At 44.6% G+C, this 22,162-nt stretch overlaps 1 protein-coding gene across 1 annotated transcript; it reads left to right on the top strand.

The window, feature by feature from the left end:
* Positions 1 to 1,521: 1,521 nt before the first annotated feature.
* On the top strand, positions 1,522 to 21,732 carry tmem102 (transmembrane protein 102). Its single transcript, XM_035625131.2, has 6 exons — positions 1,522 to 1,957; positions 3,478 to 3,692; positions 14,714 to 15,055; positions 16,643 to 16,836; positions 17,032 to 17,244; positions 17,434 to 21,732. Exons 2-6 carry the CDS (start codon positions 3,491 to 3,493, stop codon positions 18,031 to 18,033), a joined length of 1,551 nt encoding a protein of 516 aa, XP_035481024.1. The 5' UTR covers positions 1,522 to 1,957; positions 3,478 to 3,490; the 3' UTR covers positions 18,034 to 21,732.
* The last annotated feature ends 430 nt before the right edge of the window (positions 21,733 to 22,162 follow it).

Here is a 22,162-nt window from a genome sequence, read left to right as displayed (position 1 = left end):
CCCATTTCTGGAAAAAAACGAGATCAAAGAGAGAGAAGAGGAGTTAAAGCGCTCATTTTTCCAAAGTGTCTCACTTTGTCTGCTGAAGACCGCAGTTGTCTGTTACATCTCATTTGGCAGACGGGCAGCGTCACTCCCTCAACGTGCTCATTAAGGGCTGTTTGGTGCAGCGTTATCTTGATAAATGTCCCACTTATTCCGCAGGATACGCTGATGAATCAGACATTGTATGTCACTGTGGACAATTCTTCACACAGTCAGTGTGATTGCCGTGTGTAAGGCAGCAATGAGCCACCGATGGGTCTTAGAAGGAGGTCTGACAGTTCAAAGCAATATGGGAGTGATGCAAGACATGAATAACTTTGATTGTAATCATCAAGAAGGTTTATGCACATATATTAAACCGCAAATGGTTTCTGTACAGTGGGAAGCATTTGCTGTGTATTCCAGGGTGTCCAGGGAAAATGGCAAGTACCACTGTAAAAAAAACAAAAAAAACGGGGCACTTTGTTTTAGTTTTAGCAAGTTTGTAAGTTATGGGCAGTTTTTGTCTTTTCAGCCCATATCATTTAAATGGTTTAATTTTTATAAAGCTCAAAGACGTTCATAAAAAAAAGATAGTGTTTTACAAGAGAGGATAAAAGATTGGAGGAATGTCAGAAACATAGACACAAATTGGTGTAGCAGAACAGTAGGTTGGACACCAGATTATGAAAGGTGTGACTGCATTAAGTTTGACTCACACTTACTTTATGAAAATATAATGATTAAATGCTGTGATACACCTTTGAAAAGAAGTGGGCACACGTGGGCAGGATTAAAACCATGCACTAGATTTAAGTTATTTCTTTAGTAGAGTGTGTAAAACTTTGTATTTTTATCTCTATGTATATTTAAGCAATAAGTATGGGGTCAACTGTAAATTGAACGAGAAAATACTTTGGGTTGTCCATGAATGTCAATGTTGGTTATACTTTATTTTGAAAAAAAAACCTTGAATAAATATGAAAGAATAAAGTACCCAAACACAGCAACTAAATGGTAAAGTATTGTATATATGTATATGTGTGTGTGTGTGTGTGTGTGTGTATGTCTTTGGGAATTAAAGCTTGCTTTACTGGATAAGTGTCATGCATGATTGATTTGACTTGCAGTGACCAAATTTATAAAAGAAATGAGAATAATAATATCTAATAATGATAAAAGTCGCACACTTAATTCGATTATTCAAATCACCACCGACGAACGAGAGATAATATTTTTTTAATACTAGAACCAACGGATAGGTTTTTTTCATGGCCCCTTACTTTTTTATATGTGGCTGTAAACCTCAGCAGCATCTCTTTACGGACTTTGTGAAGTATCTTATTATTATTATTATTATTATTATTATTATTATAATATTCAGATTTTCGCACCGGCCACTATACCAGCACCCGCACTCTCCCAGCTGGCCGTGCATAACCTCTCTGTGGCCTCTGGTGTTATTATTATGGGATGAACAAGGCCAGGGGACAGAATCAGTGGGCTGCCCCTGTGGCGCAAGGACACCACCGCCACCACCACCACCACCGCCGCTGTTGGAATTACAAAGGACTGCCTCCACGCTCGTCGTCCACCTAAAGCCCCGGCTGTGGCCCCTGCTTACTGCTCCGCCTCACCATCTCCGTGCGAGAACACGGGCACAAATTGAATCACACAACCCGACCTCGCAAATCCGTTTGTAGTTTTTGCAATGTGGGGCGTGCGTGCCACACACACACGCGCGCACGCGCCACTAATCCCTGGATCCTCTGAGTAGGACCATGGATTCTGGGACGGTGTTGCCAGGGGGAGAGTGGCGCCCGGGACCTGTTGGAAATGACGGCTGACGGAGGAGGACTGAAGCGCGGGGAGCACGACAACAGTGAACGTAGAAGATAGCGGAGGAGAAGCTCCTCGCGACGCTGTCGAACGGGTGTGTGTGTGTGTGTGCGCGCGCGCACGCCCGCGCGTGTGTCTTTGCGATGTTTGACAGCATTTTAGCCCGATAGCTAAAGGTGTAACGTGCAAGCTAACAAGACTCGAGCTGAGTGCGTGTGTGTGTGTGTGTACACACGTATAGATTGCAAGCGCGTGTGTGTGTGTGTGTGTGTGTGTGTGTGCGCGTGTGCGCGCGCGCGCGCGCGTCGCTACACTTGTCTTCGCCGTCCCCTCATGCAATGTTTAGCTAGCGTGCTAATCTGTTAAAGCTAGTTGGCCAATAACGGCTAATATAAATAAATTAGCTGGCCGCGGGCGAGGCGCCTCGCCGACCTCAGCCGCCGCCAAGTCTAACGGCCTGTCGCGCAGCAGCAGCAGCCTCGGCCTTGGCCTCGGCCCAGTGGGGTTTTTGTTTCTTTTTGTGTGTGTTGGCAGTGAACGAATAATGCAATTATCCAGCGTTAACTCGTGAGGGCAGGCAGGCAGGCTAATTTGCTCGGCTATTAGCTTAGCGGCTAGAAGCAGCGGCGCTCGCTTGCTAATTGGCCTAGTTTGGTGGTGGGGGCAGAGGCCATGTCGTCGTTCCACGCCGCCGAACTTTGTGTACGCGACAACTCTTTCCCCCCCCCCCTCGTGTCCTTTAAGGCACGGTGTTTTATTCAACTATTCAAACGCGTAAACCAAAGTCACTTTATATAATCTGTTTACCAACCAGTCCCCCCCCCCCGACACTGATGTGATAAGCGTGCACTTAACACTAAATGCTTTTAAACTCAGGTCCTGGTGTGTAAAACATTACGTCAAGGGACGTTTTGAGCCCTTAACCATCGCTCGACTCGACTGACACAAGCGCTTGTGAACACGTAAGGAGACAAAACAAGAGTAACAGACCCTTTGGTAGCTGTGATTCAAATCCGATCACGCGAAGGATCCTTTTTGTGATCATACGTTGTCCGTTGTGTGAACAAACAAGCGCTTTGGTTTTGTTTGAGAGTGTCCGGGTTTATTTATATATATATATATATATATATATATATATATATATATATATATATATATATATACACACACACACACACACACACACACACACACACACACACCATTATGGTGGACTCAGTAACAGAATGGTGGCATAATACTTTCAAGCGCTTGACCGTGAATGGATCACTGTGTTTCTGGGCTTTCACTGGTTCTCCTCTGAATACTTGGAAAATCAAGTCGGTGAATTTCGCCACATCAGCGTCACATATTTTCTGCCATCGTCATTGAGTTGGTTGTAGTCTCATGCCATGAGCTCCTGTTCCGAGCGTCCCCACAGAGTCTCATGATTCACGTAAGGTTGTTGTGAACGAGGCAAGTATTATTTCACAGTGAAAACATGGGGGCTCGGCAACCAAACCGGCAGTTGTTATTGCCGCTGTGACAGCATAGCTCCTTTTTGAGTGAGCTTGCATTAAAAAATAGGGCCGACCCGTAACCCTAATTTTCTCTCCCCTTGGCTTCACCCTACAGGTGTTTTGTGGAGATGGAGTCGCTGATGAGTGCGGTGGCGCCGCGCTCCCCAGCCCCCGCCAAGAAGCTGTCAGAGGTGGACTTCCGGTCGGGGGCCACCCTGGAGCAGCTGTCGGCACAGGTGTCCGAGCTGGTGGTGGTGGAGCAGGGGGAGTTTGGAGATCAGACCGCCTTAGAGGTCCACACGGCTAAGGACTTTATCTTCAACATGCTAGGTATGCTCGCAAAAAAGAGAAATCGCACTGCATAACCGCCCATTCACTTTATTGATGCCACAGAAACCCCTGGTTGGAATTCTGTTGTTGTAGGTGCAACGTTAACCACGGACACTGCAGTGAAGTCTATGATCAGAGTTGTGTAACTTTGTACACAATACTCCCTCACTTGGAGATGGTGAAATAAACTATTCATTTTGCGGCGGACCATCTGCAATGCCCTCAAACCTCACAGCTTTAACCACATGCTACTCAGGCTTTGGGATAAAAAAATCTCGTTAGTTATCATAGTTGTATTGCGTGATGATATGCCATGGTGTGCTTTGGAGATTGGAAGTTAACGGCGTGTTGCAGTATGTGACATGTTCCATTTTTATTTTTCATGGAATGTGATTTTAATGCAGCACAAGCCTGTGGGATGGTAAATTATTTATAGCCTGAAGTAAAAGTTACTATCTTTTAATATACATGATAGAGTCTGTAAAGGCAGAATTGCATCGTGAGAGTTGGGGGGGGGCATCCCACTGCACAGCTGATGCTTCGTGCAGATATATGTATTTGTGCCATTTGTAAGGCAGTGCCCTAAAACAGATAAAACTAAACTCACTGCAGTGTGAAGCACTTTTTATTTTTTAACTTTCTTCTTTTATAGTTTTGTCTCTTTTGCTGTCAGTGACCAATTATGCATGCCTCAACATCCAGTGCTTGCACAGAACGTTTAATTTGACACAATGATTAGAATGAATTTTAGGACCGAAACCAATTGTTTTACCAAATCCAAATCATTCTCTATCATGATATGTTTTTTTTATAATGGTCATACTTCTTCATATGTGTCCGCAAGTGTAGAGGACCCTTTACTTAGTGTCGAGTAATTGATGTGATATATCATGCAGCTTTTACCGTCTGCTGAAATGAAGGAAACACAGGAAATAATGATGCTCAATGCAAATTGATGCCAAGGGGATGAGGGATGTTGATGAGGGGGCATTTTTGTACACGTGTTTTCATTCCTGACATCGACTTTTACTCTTGGCCAAAAGGGCAACTCTGCAAGATGCCATTTAACTGTGATGGGACACCATTCCCTTTAACAGACCCATTTCATGACTCAGGTTGTGAGACAGCATGTGTGACAAACACGATTGAATTTAATCCTCTGACAGACATTATCACGCCGTTATTGTTTTTTTCAGGTCTTAAATGCAAAATTAGAGGCTTCTAGTTCTTGGCATTGTGGATGTAGCGATTTGTAACTGGCATATTTGAAGGCTTTCCAATTCTAAATGTTGGGAGTTCAAGCACATCTTGTACATAATTCATATATTCATTCTGCATGGCACTACTGCTGACTTACATGAGCAATCTGAAATGCAGAGGATAAGAGTGACACACAAGGCCGGATCAAAACCGATCGCTGTTTTGTTGTTGTTCTCTGAGCAAAAACTGAAGTGTGTTTGTTTGTCCAATAGGTGGCACCCTGCCCCCTCCCTGGTCCCTCACGTCCCCATCAGTCCATCCCAGCATGTTTGGTTCCTGTCCTGAAAATTTTGTGTACTTTTTTTTTTGTCCCCCGAGCTTCTTTCCTCAACTCCCCTCTGTGATTTCATTTCCTCAGTTTCACACTTTGGCAAGTCCTCCTTCTGTCTGGTTTTCTCACACAGTTTTACCCTTCCTGTCAAACTGGTATTCTTGCATTGGTTGACATATGGCTGATGCTTCTCCTCCGCTTCAATCTCCTCACCACACTGCAATAGCTCCCGGAAGGAAGAATTCACATAATTCAAAATGATATCCAGGCCTTTTCTCCATCACCACATGCAAGAAGAGATTTCCTTTTCGGTGCAAACTTTTAAGTTGTTTTTTTTTTTTCCGCGCCCCTCAGCTTGGCTCTTTGTCTGCTTTCGCTCTCTCTTCGTGGAGAGTCTCCTGGTAACTTTTTCAGTGTTTGATGCTGCCTCTGCCGGCATAATCACCAATGGTTGGCTGGTACTTTCATACGCTGTGCCTCGCCGCCTGCTGTGACAACTGTGAAAAAATAAGAAAAAAAATCAGTTTGTCACTTCGAGCAGAGGGAAATGGTAAGCGTTGGATTTTAGGTATATAAAGTTAAGTATGTGGTGTGGTCGTAGCTGCATTAGCGTCCCTGTGCCTCTCAAGGCCCCGAGGAGGATGAAAAGGCAGCACTGAAAAGCAAATATCCTCCTGGTGAAGGGGCTTTGTTACGGGAAGCCTCATCACTGCTGCGTGCGTGCGTGCGGGTGTGTGTGGGGGGATGCTGAACACGAGTGACTGGCTGTTTTTGCCAGGCTTTTATAAAGTTTGAGCTGCCGAGGGATACCCACTGGGCTTTGCACACTGTCAGGAAAAAGGAAAGAGAAAAGATTAAACTCTCACGCACACGCATACAAGTGCACTAGATCCAAGAAGAGTCTCTTATTTACTCTGCCTTTGAGTAAACACTGGTTTGCCTTCAGGCAAGCAGGGTGGGGTGTATGTACCCTTTGAAAAACAAAAGTCTGATGAAGGCAGAAATGGATACCCTCTGTCGGCGAAGCAGAAGATCCGGTGCTAGGCCCAGATATAGCCTCAACCCCAACTTTTCAGATCTTAAAAGTTTCTTAGCCAGCCTTTGAGAGTTGAGTTCAGAGTTCATCCTCTGCCTGTTGTCAGAGAAAAGGGAAACTTTTGATCCAAGTTTAAGGAGTTGTGAGTGCTGTTCAGTCTCAGCTCAGACTTTGACATTTTTATCTGTGAGACACGGGGAAAAAGAACAACAACCTGTTAAAGTATTTCACTCGGGTGTCAGATGCAGATCAGTGAAAACGGATATGGTTAAAGATGCTCCTGAGCATGTAACTTTTGCCTTGCTGTTGAGCTCCATTCGTGTGTTATTTTACTACCACTTATAGTCAAGTAAATGGTAAACTCTTGTTTAAGAACTCACCAATAATCACACTTCCAGGAAGGTTAAACCAGAGATATGAAAGCTTTAGCTGCCTTGGGATAAATGGTACAGATGTATTATATTATTGTCCTATTGACCAATCCTGATACATAAGGCCACTGTAGTGATAAATACAATTTTGATTCAATCACTCAATTATAAACCAATGAGCAAGCCAAAGCCTTTGAAAGTGCCCAGAATTCCTACAGAGACACTTTTGTTTTCCTTTTGGCATAAAAAAATAAAATAAATAAAAATACACCAGTTAGTCCGAGTTGGCCATCTAAAGTTTTCTCTGCACTAGAAATTTAATATTTGGTGCATTTCTCACTAAATTACCCAAACTTGCTTACCTTTCTGAGGTTGCACAATCTCTTATATGTCGTGATACATATTTTCATGTGGGCGAGCAAAAAAATCCCTCTTGGTTAAATTTTAACCATCAGAGTGGCAACTGTCGCCTTTGGGAAAGCAGCTCACTCGCTGGATGGACGCGGTGTCTGGCTGGTTTCTCGCTTCAGCCCATTAACACTATTGGACTTGTGTGTGACTGATTCGCAGCTGGATACTGTTTCCGCATGCGTTGACTCCCTGCCTCATTGGACCCCCCCTCCCGCTCTGACGCTCAGAGCTGACTTGTAGTTTTCAGCCGAGGCTTTGGATTCGGGGGCCAACATGCCGGCTGCTCTGGCTGACTAATTCTCTGTTGATGCCTGTTTGGATTTGGGCGAACTGTGTTCACCTGGCAGCCGGGGGCCAGATTCGTGGCACCGCAACAGTAGATGAGTGAAACGTTTTCATTACTTCGGCTCCGTGTGCGTCTTCAGTTTTCATCAGTGCGGACACACACCAGTGCCAAGCAGCACAGATGTGCAGCATCACCGAGTGATGGTCATTGTTGTTCACAGACACCTTTTTTTTCTTTTTGGCATTTAGCTGCATTAAATCGTAATTATTTGGAAGCTGGCACATGAGTGAAAATTAGGGAAAACATAATTTAGTTGATGACTATTGAACCGAGTTCACAACCTCCGTCAGAGCAGGCTCTGTAATAAATTAACCAATGACTGAACATAGCCGCAGCCCGACATCACGTGGCATCATTCATTAAGTATCTTTCGCTGTATCTAATTAAATATGACTTGGTGCATTTGCCGTGTTGGATGAGAAAGTGTTTTGACATTGCGTGGCATGTTTTCTACCATCCTGCTCATTTTAATAATAATAAGGCTGACATTGTGATTTTTCTTTTTTTTGGTATTTCATAATCGCACTTTATCCGTTCCCGAGGCAGAAAGGGAGGAATCATTTACGGTTGCAGCTGTCAGCTGATAACAGTATCTTATGTGCAGGCTGTAGCTGTCGTGAGTTGCTGGGGAAGGGAAAAAAATATATATCTTTGACGAACACCTCACTCACAGGGTGACACATTCAGTGATCTGTTAAAAAAGTTTTTTCTTAGTGTGTTGGGGACTGCTGGGGTGCACAAACCGACACACATTTACTTCAAACTCTTTCTGTGACATTTTTGAAAACCTACTCTTCACATTACTCCCTAATTACTATTTTGACCAATTTATTTTCTGCGTTCATTTACTGACTGAAAACCCAAAGAGCCTCTCCTCCTGCTTCCAAATAAGACAAATTGCAGCATTTACAAATGCCGGGTGTAGTAATGGGCGGAGTGCCTAATCTTAAATATAAAATTCAGGTATGATGAATGCATTTATAATAATTAGCTGAACTCGTTCGGTCTGTACCTGCTCAGCCAGTGAGCACACACAAAATGTATGCGTTGAACAAGTCGAGCTTTAATATTTTGTTCTCCTTATCCTTTCTGTTTTGAAGAGTAAAGGTGTGTTAATAGGTAAAATTCAACTCATCATAATTAAAAAAGGAAAACAAATATGATGATGTAATACTTATTCCAGCCTTTTATATGCAATAAGGAAGCAGAGCGGGTAGAAAAGTTGCTGTTCAAAGTGCATATTGGTATAAGGGGAAGGTTAATTACTTAATAGTCATTTAATGTGATGATGAGTTGATCTCTTTGCTCACTTCTTTGGCCTCTCCCTAATAGGAACATGAACAGTCAGGATCCATTTTCACATGGTTCTTTGTAAAGGAAAAAAAAAAAAAGACTCGGCTGGCCCTGAGGCCCGAACAAAGTGAAATGTGGTGAAAGCGAAACTGTGGCGACAGCTTTCTCTTTAAGTGATAATTGCCTGTCAGTTAGCGGAACGTGGCATCGCAGTGTGGCTGGCATCAAAGCAAGCAAGCAAGCAGCGAGGAGTTGGAAGACGCTGAAAGCTTCTTGCGTCCTCTCCCTCTGCAGGTGGTTTAGACACAAAATGTCTGGCACAACTCAACCCAGTTTCCTGCTTTAAACACACACACACACACACACACACACACACACACACACACACACACACACACACACACACACTCACACCTTTGGCTGAGTGTTGTGTAGCCTCCGCTCAAATCAGATTAAATCGGAACTTCTCCATTCCCCCTCTTCTAAAAAGCCGCCCTTTTTTTCTTAGCTAATCTCCTGCCTTCAATTGAATTCATAAGCAACGGGCGGGCGAAACGTTTCATTTTACAGCAGGTCGGGTCGACTGGGATTAATCTTGCCATGCGTGCGAGGTGAGCCTCAGAGAAGAAAAGCACCGATAACATCCAGTTGAGACGACATTAGTCAGGAGTCATTTGTAACGGATTGAATTGCTCCTTTTGGGATGAGGCGGCTTTTAAAGATTATTGTCACGGCTGCCGGTCTATTCAAGAGTTGTATTGTCTCGAAAAAAACCGGAAAGGTCATACAGAGGTAGGCAACGTGAAATAACAATTTGCGGATCTCATTTTCACGCAGACTGCGCCCCCGCTCAAATGCAAGAACTTCGCCAGTGAGGTTAATCTGTAAAGAGTATCTGTTTTTGAACGTCACTGCTCAATCGAGAACCTTTAATGTAGATAGGAATTGGAGCTAAAACTGAATTTGAATGTGAAAGCATTCCTTTTGGGACTATTTTGGAATTCGTGGGAAGTCATTGCTCCCAGCTCAAACAAAAGTTAAGCCCATGACCTCTGGTGAAATTGCAGCTTTGTCGCTTTTACACCTTGGTTTTTGTATAGATTGAATAAACAAGATATAGTTTGTGAATTGATGAGCTTTCGAGAAGCTAAGAGGTGTTTTGAGGAAAGCCAGGCTTACAGTTTCCCCCACTGTTTCCTGTCTTTATGCTAAGCTAAGTGGCTACCGGCTGTTGCGTCATAGTTTGCATATACAATAGCACATATATAATCACGTTTATATAATTTTTGTATTTGAGCAATGCATGGAAATTCCAGTAGTTACTCTGCAGCGGGACATTGGGGGGGTTAAAGGTTAAATGTCTGCTATTATTTGACAGCTTTCAACAGGGACTCACTTGCATGGAGCATAAACGCATGTGGGACGGTCGCTCCTCGGTGGTCTCACGTCCAGGGTGAGACGGTGATTGTCAAGACCATCAGCTTTCTTCATGATGAAATAAATGTGAAAAAAATAAATTCTCGCATTATGTGATTATTACTAGCTTAACTTACATCATAGTTTGTGAGCGTAGCCTAACTTTTTGAGAAGAGTCAGGTTTTTTTTTTGAGACTCGCTCCCTCCCTCAGTCCTCTCCTTCAACAGAACAACATCGGCTTATTTGGAGGAATCCCATTTTCCGGAGAGATTTCCAGAGCTATTTTTAGTCTCATCAAACCAGAGGTGTGGGCTGGAATATTCTCACTCTGCTCCGAGAAAGGAGAAAAGACGTCCTCCCCACGACGATGACGCTGCTGCTGCCCTGCTTTAGGGGATTTCTCAGCACTGTCACTTTGAGACTTTCATTTCCAAAGCAGGCATGTTTGAAGACACCCATGAGTGCATAGTGTCGGTGTATGTATTCAATAGAGGCGTGTGCTAAAACGCCTGTGCAGCTGCTTCATTTTCCGTGGGAAGCCAGACTTTGCAGCCAAATGTTCCTGTTTAATATGAGTCCCTGTTGTGTTGATGTTGTTCAGTACATCGATGTGTAATATAACAGTGATGTATTGAATTGTGAACAAACTCCCAAGAGGGATGACAAATTGGTGCTCTTGCGCACACAAACTATTGATTTTTAAAAATGACTTTTTCAGGATGTTTTTTTTTTCTTCATATTTCTAGGCAGTGGAAAGAGCGAAATGATAGCTCTATTCTTCTGAATTTTATGAAAGAGAAAACCCTGCTATATGTATATATTTATATATAAATGCATGTTTGGATCACATTAAACATGACATGGGTATTAAAGAGTTAAAGAGCGCTGTTGCTTTTCTATCCCCTGTTTTTTGCCTTTAATCTCCAAAACACTCTGTAGCATCTCCTGTCACCTGGAAATATGTTTGTTATTAGAAAAGCCAGTCGCTAGAATAGTGAAAACTGCACTAAAGATCTTTTAGATTTTTTATGACTTTGGTTTTCAAGCATAATGGCTTTTCATTTCTGAATGTGAACTACAGCAGCTGCCGATCCTCCTGGTCTTTGCTCATGGTAATCGTAGTCATCTCCCAGGATTTAGGTTGTGATGATTTATTGATGTTAAAATCGGATCATGATTCCTCTTTTTTTTTTCCTTAGGCCTTTCTCCTGGAGCAGGTCATTTCAAAGATCGTGATTGCTCCTGGATTGCAGCACAAACGTTATCTTTTTTTGGAGGCTTCATTACATATACCCACACATACCTTACTTTTTAAAATCTTTGATATTAAACCTAATGTTATAATCCTTTGGCAGATCAATGTTTAAATCTAAACAGACATGGGTGTGAGTTATCGGAGGAATACAATTGCAAGGTGGTAATTATAGTTTTTCAGTTTTATTGTTGCTCGGAGTACTCTCCGACAGATAGCACAATAAAACCCAATCTTTTATTGTATCATAACCCTTGTTTAAATACCCAAGTGATGAACGGGTGAAAGAAAACTGGTCCCACATCTGCAGTATTTATATTTTATTGGAAACACAAAGTTCCACACAGGTGGGCAATTTGTGGCTTTCCTGTTTCCTGCACTGAGACCGATGGAGAAACTAATAGTCGCTTCATAGACACGGAATTTGGGTCTAGTTTGCAAATAGCTCCGAAGGAAAAACGTCCTTCTAATGGAAATATACATTAAAAGACATTTCTTATAGGATTAGGTTTAATCCGTTGCTGTGGAACCGGCACAGACTGTCTCCTCTCCAGCTCTATTCTCAGACTGTGTGTGTGTGTGTGTGTGTGTGTGTGTGTGTGTGTGTGTGTGTGTGTGTGTGTGTGTGTGTGTGTGTGTGTGTGTGTGTGTGTGTGTGTGTGTGTGTGTGTGTGTGTGTGTGTGTGTGTGTGTGTGTGTGTGTGTGTGTGTGTGTGTGTGTGTGAGAGAGAGAGACTACAGGCATATGAGTTGGATTGTCCTTGCGTGCGAGTGTGTGTGCTCGCTGGCGGTTGCCCAGTGAAGTGGCGTGAGACTGCTGATTTGAGGGTTTGGATTAAAAAAGAAGATTGTGTTCCTTGGAACAACCTCCAACTTCCTGCAGATAGGAGGAAGCCTTGCTAATGGATCTAGCAACGGAAGGCCCTGCTGGAGAGATCAAATGCTCTTTATGCTCTCCTTTTTTTCTTTTCATCAACGCTCTTTTCCTCCTCCTCACCTATTTAACTCAATTCATCAGTGGCAGATAAAACCAAAGAAATCAGAGGAGTCGCAGCTTCAGACTCGCCGCCCCCTTGGCTGGCATCTGATCCGTTCCTCGCTCCGACGACTTCTTTTCTCCTCTCGGTCCTTTTCTTTGATCTTCCCATCCAGCTTTTCTCCCCCTCTTACACCCGAGCAGATTTTCAACTTGTTTGCTCGGTCATAATTTGTTCTGCACGCGCCGCATTGCACAATAATCTCACTTAGACGGAGGGGAGAGGAGTTAAACGTGATGCAAACAAATCTGCCTTCACTGTTTCATCATTTGTAATCACATCGAAAACATTAAATGCAGACGAATAAAAAAATATTAAGCCCAAAAAAATTTCACTGGCCACAGGTTTCGAATGTGGCATTCGTAGCTCGCTCGCTATTGCTGATCAGTGAGGTATTTTTCTGATTACAAAAACAGTCCTGTTTTGGTAAACAACTGTCAGTCGGGCCCAACCCCTCGCTTCTCCAAATATGCTTACTTTTGGTTCTTAAAAAAAAAAAGATGGCACTGGTCAAAATGCTAAACCCGAGGCTTCAAAACAGTCAACCAATGGGGTGATGTCACAGTGGGTCGCCATTTGGTCCGTATGTAGTTTACATGTTTGAAGTCCTGAAGGCAGCACTAAATGAGATGCAAGCTTTCTGTACTGTTACCATTTCAGTTAATAGACTTTGATGGGGCAGGGCTTATAGATGCCATCTTAGTCTGATCATTGAGTTGATAATGGTTGTTAGGATCTGGGAGGGAACCATTTTCTACCATATGCCCACCTCATTATGGTTTTCAGCACACTGGTCATTTAATATTTGTTCTCGTCTCAACAGAGGTATTTTCTCAAAAGTATGAAAACTTTCATTTGGTGAAACATTCGTGACATATCCGACGTGGAATGCAACCAGGAACTTCCTGCAGATGTCACAGGGTGGGTTCTCAGATACCGTGCAGTGGGAGCTGCTGGTTTTAAACTGAGCTGCAGCGAGTCTAGTCGGGAGATGAATGGGACTCGTAGAGAGGAGATGAGCGGATTCTACGTAGAAATGAGAAGATCCAAAGGGGCTCTGTCGCCTACTTTTTTTTACTACTTTAAAGCGCTGGTCGTAAGGATGGAGGGGGTAAACAAGCCAAATCAACCACCTCTCATCTGGAATTGTGCTTGTGACTCACCCTCGCAAACTCTCACGTCCAGGCTTACTCACACATGCCCCTACGTGAGAACATTACATTGCATCCTACCATCGAGGTTGGGTGCCCATGTAATTGGATGAGAGGAGCTTTGAACCCCCAGCCATGGCCTGCCGACTTGGTCTGATGCCCCCGCTCCTGCTCTCTGCAGCATTTTAACTGCCCACAAGTGGGGATGAACACCCACACTCAAGCTCTTACAATCTCTTCCCTGCAACAGGTTTTTGAAGCGCTGATGCCGTACTTTTGACTCGCAGTAGCTAGTGGTCAGCTCTGGGCCGGCACAGGCTTTGACTGTAGGATCGGGGCTTCTTCTCGGTTGCTCTTTTTTAAGCTGGCGAAAACATAATATACTCAACTCCATTTGCAGCGGCTCCCTTGGGCCACGGAGCCTGGGAGGTTTACAACACAGCTAAGTAGCCATAAAGGGATTTTTAGAGGCAGGTTTCTCTCACATCGTCTGTTCAGAGAGGAGAGCGAGGAGGGGCTCTTTAGCCGGAAAATGATGGCGCATCCAGGCTTGAAATATTAAGAGAATATAATAAGATGATTGTCTTCGTGCTCGTATTTCTCGCCCCATCAGACTTGCTTTTAGTGATAATGCTGTGTTCCCAGAACGTGAAATGAACTAAACACACTGCAAAACTGTGACGCATGGTGTTATACAGTAAGCTGGAATCATCCTAATTAGTCTTTGCCGTTTGATATGTAACATATGGTGCAGTTGCATTGGGTTTATAGAAAAAGACTTGTCTAGCTACACTTGTACAGTCGGTACTGAAACTATTATTAGCGTCTAGCACAGTGGTCACTGAGTGGTCACTGAATAATTTCACACGCAATGTCGTATCAGTATTCCTGCAGCTCAAACTCATAAATATATGCAGTGTCTCTCAAAAAACAAACTAAGCCGGACATTTACCAGGCGTGCTCGCTCGCGGACCTGCTGCTTCTCGTCTCTGTGCGTTTGCCAGAACGAACGAACGAACGAACGAACACACACACACACACACTCACACTGGAATTTATCTCTGCATCTGAATAAATGTACTTCTGCTGGAAGAAATTTCCACACATCAAAATGGATCTGAATATAACTTTGCTTAGCGTGAATGTTTTTTATCTCTTCTTCACCCTCTAATTCAGGTTTAGTGCAGAAAGTGGACCAGCGCCTCCCGGTCGCCAATGAGTACCTGCTGCTGTCGGGCGGGGCCCGGGAGGGGGTCCTGGACCTCAACCCCGAGGACCTGGGGGACTATGCCAAAGGGGCAGACTTTGACCTGGACTTCACCCTGCTGGTGCCCGCCCTCAAGCTCCATGACCGCAACCAGCCGGTCACCCTGGACATGAGACACTCCCCACCCTGCCACTCATGGCTCAGCCTCCGCCTCTGCGACTCCAACATCCTGTCCCGCTGGAGCGTCTGCTGCGAGGAAGAGAATGGACTTCCCACTGAGGAGGATGAGGACGAGGAAGAGGGGGAAATGGGTCAGTAAAAAGAGTGGGATAATCAGTGCAAGGCCAACAGAAGCACAGTGGAGGAGAAATAGGTAATGAGAACTGGGAAAGTGTGTGGGGGGGAGTGTAAGGATGAGGTAAGAACTAAATAAGCTAAGGTAAGGGAAGCAAAGGACAAAGTGAAAGCTGGAAGGAAGATGGGAAAAATAGAAAGATGAAGAGATTCTTGCAGATAGGAAAGAGGAGTTGAGGAGACAACTGTGAGGGTACAGTAGCAGGGTGGAAGGAATCAGAGCTGTTTGAATTTCACTCCAATAATTTCATGCACGATGTTGTGATGCAATTTTGTCCCGCAAGCTCCCGCGGAGGCCCCCGCTCCCATAACTCCTCCCGATAGGCGAAACAAAAACAAAAAACCCTCCCCGGGAAATAAGCGCGGACCTATTTGTGAGATGAACTTTCCACAATCAAAAAGTTTGAGATTACACGGCGGCTTTGCGATTACACTGCGACATCAATTCGCCACACGCCGGCGGCCGTGAGACTTGCAAAAAGAAAGAAAGAGGGGGAAAAAAGTAATGACATTTATTGATACGTATCTCTTTAATTTTCAGCAATTGGGGAAAATCCATTTCTCACATAATCTTGTGTTGCTGTATTTGTGGCAGGATGGGGTGGCTTAGTAAAGATTAGTAGACAGCGTGTACATGCATCACACCAAAGTGCGATTGAAAGGTTAAAAAGAGGGCAGAGGTGTTATGAAATCAACTTTTTTAGTCTTGGCAGCTCAGCAGTGGCACCTCTCTTCAGCTCTGTAAGTAAAGTGCATACATATCTCCAACAGTCCAAAATCCAATTATAATAAATTTGCAATGTATATATATTTGGAAGTATATATTTAATCCTCCTATTCCCTTCACTTGAATCAGCAACTGTTAGGCACTTAATGATCAAAATTAGTGTTATTCTTATTATTCCGACTAAGCTAATTGATTTAGCACTATTTTACTGAAATTAAAGCGGGGGGTGATGATTCTGAAGTTACTTTTAGCGCCAGCAAGGATTTCCGAATATCCTAAATCCATATCCAAAATGGAAAATGACTGCTAATGTACGCAATAACAAAGAAATATTGATCATCGTTAACACAGCTAAATAACCGTGATAAGATAATGTTCTACATACTGATCTGCAAACCAAACGCTCCACATTTTAATCTTTAACCTACTGTACCTCTCACCCTGGGCAAAGTGTGTTGTGTCTTTTATACAGAAATATACCTTTGAATCACAGTTGTGTTGAAAAAACAAATTAAGGATCGATGGGTATGTCTTTGCATACTTGGTGTGACGGGGGGCATTTTGCTTGGAATTTGTTTCGATGGGGACCCTGAAAAAGTTGCTGCATAATTCATTTTTGGTGTCCTGAAGTGTGTATACACACACTCACAAGAGAAAATACCCACTACTATACAAGGCTGTTTGGAAAATCCCTTTCAGATACGTTACTGTAGACAGGTCAGAATTCAAATGCTGTTATTGCCTTGTGAATATGGTAAATCTGTTTGTTGTCAAATCGTTGCATTCACATCTCCTCCCTCTCTCCCCCACCCCTCAGATAAAGGCTCCATCCCCTCCCTGGGCTCTCCTCAGTCTCTGGATGGATGCTACTTCTCTCCCACCCTGGTGACAGACTGGTTCTGGGCGGTGGTGAGCGAGGCCGTAGAGGAGCTGAGACGCAGCCCCCAGAGAGGCATCCCCACTCCGGACAGACTGGAGAGGAACGGAGCCCTCACCACCATCATCCTCCAGGTACGGATTAGGCAGCACCAACCCACTCCTTTTTTAAAGAGCACATTTTTGTGGAGCCAAATCAATATTGGATTAGATTGTAGTCAGATGTGGAAACATTTTCAAGAAATCACAGTTTGTTTATAACTGAGGAACTGAAAATTCAGCGCAGAGTCAGTGAAATCCCCCCCCCCCCCCACCGTGTCCTCCCTGCAGGCGGGCTCCAGCCGGGTGCTGTACGACCTGCTGCCTGTGGTGTCGTTCCGGGGCTGGCCTGCCGTGGCCCAAGGCTGGCTGACCGCCAACCACTTCTGGGACGGTAAAATCACTGAGGAGGAGGCCATATCTGGCTTCTATCTGCTGCCCTGCTGCTCCCCGCTGGGCGGCCGGCCCGACAGGGAGTGGAGGCTGGCGTTTTCACGCAGTGAGGTGAGGGGATTATTACATTTTTTTGTGTCATGTCTGACAGCATCAGAACTTTTCTTCTTCTTCCTGTACCATTTTTCTCTCTATTCTTCCCATTCCATTCTTCTGTTTCTTCACCTCTCCCATTTTTTACCACTATGTCTTTAATCCTGCTTCTACTTAACTGATTGGTTGACTCTCTGTGATGACCAGGTTCAGTTGAAGAAGTGCATCCCCTTCCCCATGGCCCAGGCTTTCCAAGCGGCCAAGGCCGTACTGTCTCGTATCCTGGCCCGCCCTCGCACGGGCCTCAGCCTCTACCACCTGCGAACCCTCCTCTTCTGGGCCTGCGACCGACTTCCCGGAGCCTACCTGTCCTGCCACGACGCCGACACCGCCGGTCGCCTCCTCCTCGGCCTCCTGGACGACCTGGCTCATTGCATCCTGGGTAAGAACTGCCCAAACTACTTCCTGCCCCAGTGCAACATGTTGGAGCACCTGACAGACGGCCAGGCGCTGCTGCTCGCCAGGAAACTGGCCCACGTGCGCTCAGATCCCAGCGAGCACCTGCGGGCGGCCCTGGACCAAGCCCAGCAGGCGGGCCAGCTGAAGAAGGAGCTCACTGCTAGCACCAACGGCCACAGCTCCCCCGGGCACCACCCGGCCAACGGTATCATTTCGCCTTCGGAGGACAGGCTGGCCCAGCGACTGCAGCAGCTGGTCACGGAGAACCCTGGGAAATCGATATCTGTCTTCCTGAACCCTGACGATGTCACCCGGCCGCACTTTCGCATCGACGACAAGTTCTACTGAGGTGAACCATGCTGCCGCAGAGAAGACGAGTTGAATTGCGTGTGTTTGGCTTATAAAACGCACTCTTGAGACGTCACTTCACTGGGGAGACTGAAAACCAGGCCAGGTTCTTTTCTTGAAAACACAACTGGCCTGAACCTGAGAACACTCCTCCTTGCCACCCTGAGGCTGAACGAAGTCTTGCTGCTCGACTCGACTCTTTAAACCAAAAAACAACAACAACAACTTGAGTCCCGCTACTGACGAACACTGTCCAGTTCAGCGGACATCGCACAACAGACATGATGTCGCTGAGCTGTTGCCACGGAGACGTCCCTCTCCTTACGAGCTGGCCTTAACATGACTCATCAGCTGGTGCTACAAAGACGAGGACCGGCTCGAGTCATGTGAAATGAATCCAGCGTAGATCAACGCAAAAGAACGCGTGTGCGTGTTTGTGTACATTTCACTCATTTCTTACATGTCGAAAGATTGCTGCATTTCTGCCCTTTTTAATTTTAGATCAGATTGGGCTGATGGGAAACCAAGGTGTGGTTGATGTAACTGAATGTAATGTTGTGAGGAGTCTTTGAAAAAGAGTCTCTTCACTCTTTCAACTCAACTTTTGCTCTTACTTTGACCCCACGACTCAAATAATGAGATGCTTTTCTTTCTTTTTTTAGTCTTTCTCAGGTATTCATAACACTTATCATTTTTTGATGTAAATGATTCACTTTAAGTTTTTTTTCCTATAATTCAATGCCGCTTACATTTCACCGGGTGATTGAATGTACCAAAGAGCTGCGTTTGAGCAGTTTTGCAAATTAGACAACATGCGTCTCACATGATCCTGAACTTATTTTGATGAATCGACTGGATCATGGTTCGAATGTTAATTAGCCTTTTCTCCTTCGAGAGGTCCGGTCACACCGACTCAGCTCGGTTCAGATCTGGTGAACTTGACCAATAGGCTGTTGGCCAGTCTGAGACGCCCCCAACAAAGCCAGGTACGAGAGCGGCTGAACATTAGAGCATTTAAACCCAAATTAAGATTATGAACCTGCTATGTCTCCTTTGAGCTCCTCTGTCCGAGGTAAAAAACAAAAGACGGTTTGCAGTTGCGAGACAGAAGTCGATGGTACAAACGTTTTGCATGTGGCAAGCTTGATGTTTTTCTCCTCTTCAATATTGATATGATGTAAAACTATGAGAACAAATACTGGGCAAGTGAAACGGACCCAGTGCCAACTCTCTTAATATCATCAGCCTCGGGCATAATCACGACGCAACCAAGCTTCATGCACACACATAATTTCGCTTTGCCACTTTGGGGTGTGGAAAGGGCAAATAAATTCAACTGGGTGATTTACAGATAACAGAATCATGTGATGCTGCTGTACGAAGATGTTACAGCATTTGAGAAATTTAAAACAATATTTGAAACTTCTGTTTTCCTACCTGAGCAGACATTTTGTGCGACGGTACTGTCGTCCCTTTATAAGGGGTTTGGAACATTTCAAATGGAGCCATGAGGAATCAAATTAGCAGTGTAACAAAAAGTATACATTTAACAAAAAGATGGGTACAAAATAGCTGTCGAGCCGCGACTTTACGGTCTGTTTGTTATTTATCCACCATAGTCACGACCGAGTCACGGTACTTTACCTTTTGAAACATCCCACAAAATGTCCACTTCGTCAAACATCTCGTTGCACGTCGCGTGAGCGTGTCCCATTAGCTGTCCTGTTGAACAAAGTGACACTTCAGTGTGTCTGCTTCTTCACTGATAATTGTCCCACGTCTCCCCTGCCTGGTTGGGCTTTTTTTCAATGAGTTCTGCTAGTACGCGTGCCTGTGGATATATGCGCCTGCGCTGGTGTGTACTCGCTGAGAGAGACGAACCACGCGGCAGGACGCAGACAAAACGCCCAGATGTCGCCCATTGAATTATCCCCTCAGTGGGTGTGTGTTAGTCACTGGGCCCTATCGTTCCTCGGCAGACGGAGGCCATCCACATGGGGATGGAGGGATGGGTGGAGGAGGGATGGATAAAGGGAGCAGTTCTTTTTGAAGACATTTGAAGTGGCAGAAAGGGCCTTGCGGGGCCTGGACAGCCACCTCTCATTGGGACTGCTGCTGTCTCTTTCTCATTTTTTTTGTGTATCTCACAGTTCTTTTATTCCCTTTTTTTCCTCCTCTCATCCCATCCACATTTCCCCACAGAGGGTTGGGCTGTTTTTTTTCTTCTTCGCGTCTTTCAGCACTGAAGTTCCAGAGCCACAGACGAAGCCTTACGTTTACACTGTCTGCAGCCACACTGCTGCAACGCCACTACAGCCGGTGAATGTTGTCGCGGCAGCAATGCGTGTAACAAGACAAGTCGTAACTTTTCTCCCTGCCACTTACATTGCGTCTACGTTGCTTTTACCTTCGCGAAATTTGAGACGTACAGTTGTCTAAACACTTCACCGCGCACTGCGATGCTGCTTCCGATGTTGGTGCGAGGGCAGGGCACAGGAACTCTACAAGCACACGATCCCTTACAGTTACGTTTACATAAATATCAAAGTGATATGGATTCGTTCCGCTGATTTCTCCTTGTTTTGTTTTTTTTAAGCTACTGGTGGAAAGTTTTTCCCTCGAATATTTAGTAGTCTATCACTGTCAGCGCTCAGAGTCTACAAATGTCACGCTCTTACTACTGAATAGATTTTTTTAAGAGTGTCTGTCTGTACTGCTCATGAGTGTGTTTCGCGCGCGCACGTGTGTGTGTGCATGTGTGTACGAATGGAATCTAAAGAAAAACCAAAGTGTGACGTCGAGGGTGTGCATTCAGCTGCCTGTTGTCAGAGGATTGCGCGTGTGTGTTTGTGTGTGTGCTGTCAGCACTTTGTACGAGACGGGGCCCGATTGTTGTTTTTAAAAAGAAATCATAGGTGTTTTTTATTAATTGGAGAGTCCAGTCGATGTGAAGGTACTTTTGGTGTTTTGACTGAGAATGTTTTCGGGTGTGTGTGTGTGTATCTCACTTTGTACCTTAAAGGGGCCCAGTCTGAGATTATTAGACACCGGAAAACAATCAATGTTCTTCTTCTTGAACTGTGCACATGATGAGATACTTTGCGGCGAGTATCCAAATACTGCATTTTACAGCGACGTCAGTTTAGAGATATGCAATCCGAGCCCCTGCTGAAAAGACCCGTCATTTATACTTCAGTGTATATGGTTAAAGTGAGGAGGGGGTTGGGGGTTGGTCACTATCTTTCGTCCCGGACTATGAAACACAGGCGACACACACCCGTCTTCACTCTGTGCTACTCTGTTTATATTCATTACTGCCTCTTTTGTGCTGAAACTTCTGATGAGTCTATCCAAGATTGGCCCACATTGCTGTGGATAAACAACTCGACTGAACCCAGTGAATGTATCCACTTACTGTGAGTCTGTTCCCCACGACTGGAGAAAACGAGTCGACTTTTCATCCTTCATCTCAGCAGATCTGCGCTGAATCACTCCACACTCTGAGAAATGCACATGTCTCTGATTACTTGGGGTCCCTTTTAAAAAAAAAAAGAAGAAAAAAGAAGAAAAATGATGACAAGTGCAAATTCTTTTCTCTATCACAACTGATTTGCTGTATTTATTATTACTGTTTTTTTTCTTGGGGGTTTATATTGATCAAGCTTGAGCATGAAATAAATCACTAAATTTCAAATCAAATTGTGTGGAAATACTTTTTCTTTCTTGTTTTTATTGTCCTTTCACAGTGGCCAACATGCTAGATTACATGCAAGTTGCAACTCCTGTTGAAGCCAACAGAGGGCGCTCCAGGACAGTGTTTGCGCTGCAAATGCATGGCTTGAGTCAGCTCTCCTCTTACACACATGCTGTCAGTATTGAAATAAAGACTCGCTGAGTGTCAGTGCAGTAATTGCCCTGACTGGTGGTGAGTCTATAAACCTTGAAACCTGCAAAGACTGTAGATGCCAGAGTTGATTGTGCGTTTCGCTGTCCGCTCAGATCGAGAATGACCGGGGCTGATGTCTGAAGACACATGAACAGATGAAAAGACCAGTTAAGTGTATAAGTTAAGAGGTGATATCTTATGAATCTTTGTTAGGAAGTACTCTTCTCTTGCCCACAGAAAGGT

Source organism: Scophthalmus maximus, chromosome 2 (genome assembly GCF_022379125.1).
Source record: "Scophthalmus maximus strain ysfricsl-2021 chromosome 2, ASM2237912v1, whole genome shotgun sequence".
In the NCBI taxonomy this organism is placed as follows: Eukaryota; Metazoa; Chordata; class Actinopteri; order Pleuronectiformes; family Scophthalmidae; genus Scophthalmus; species Scophthalmus maximus.
This window is presented reverse-complemented; position numbering and strand designations above follow the sequence as displayed.

Coding starts and splice junctions, on each gene's coding strand:
- tmem102 (XM_035625131.2), top strand. CDS start 3,491: ATGGAGTCGCTGATGAGTGCGGTGGCGCCGCGCTCCCCAGCCCCCGCC. Junction 3,693..14,713: donor CTTTATCTTCAACATGCTAG/GTATGCTCGCAA, acceptor CCTCTAATTCAG/GTTTAGTGCAGAAAGTGGAC. Junction 15,056..16,642: donor CGAGGAAGAGGGGGAAATGG/GTCAGTAAAAAG, acceptor CCCACCCCTCAG/ATAAAGGCTCCATCCCCTCC.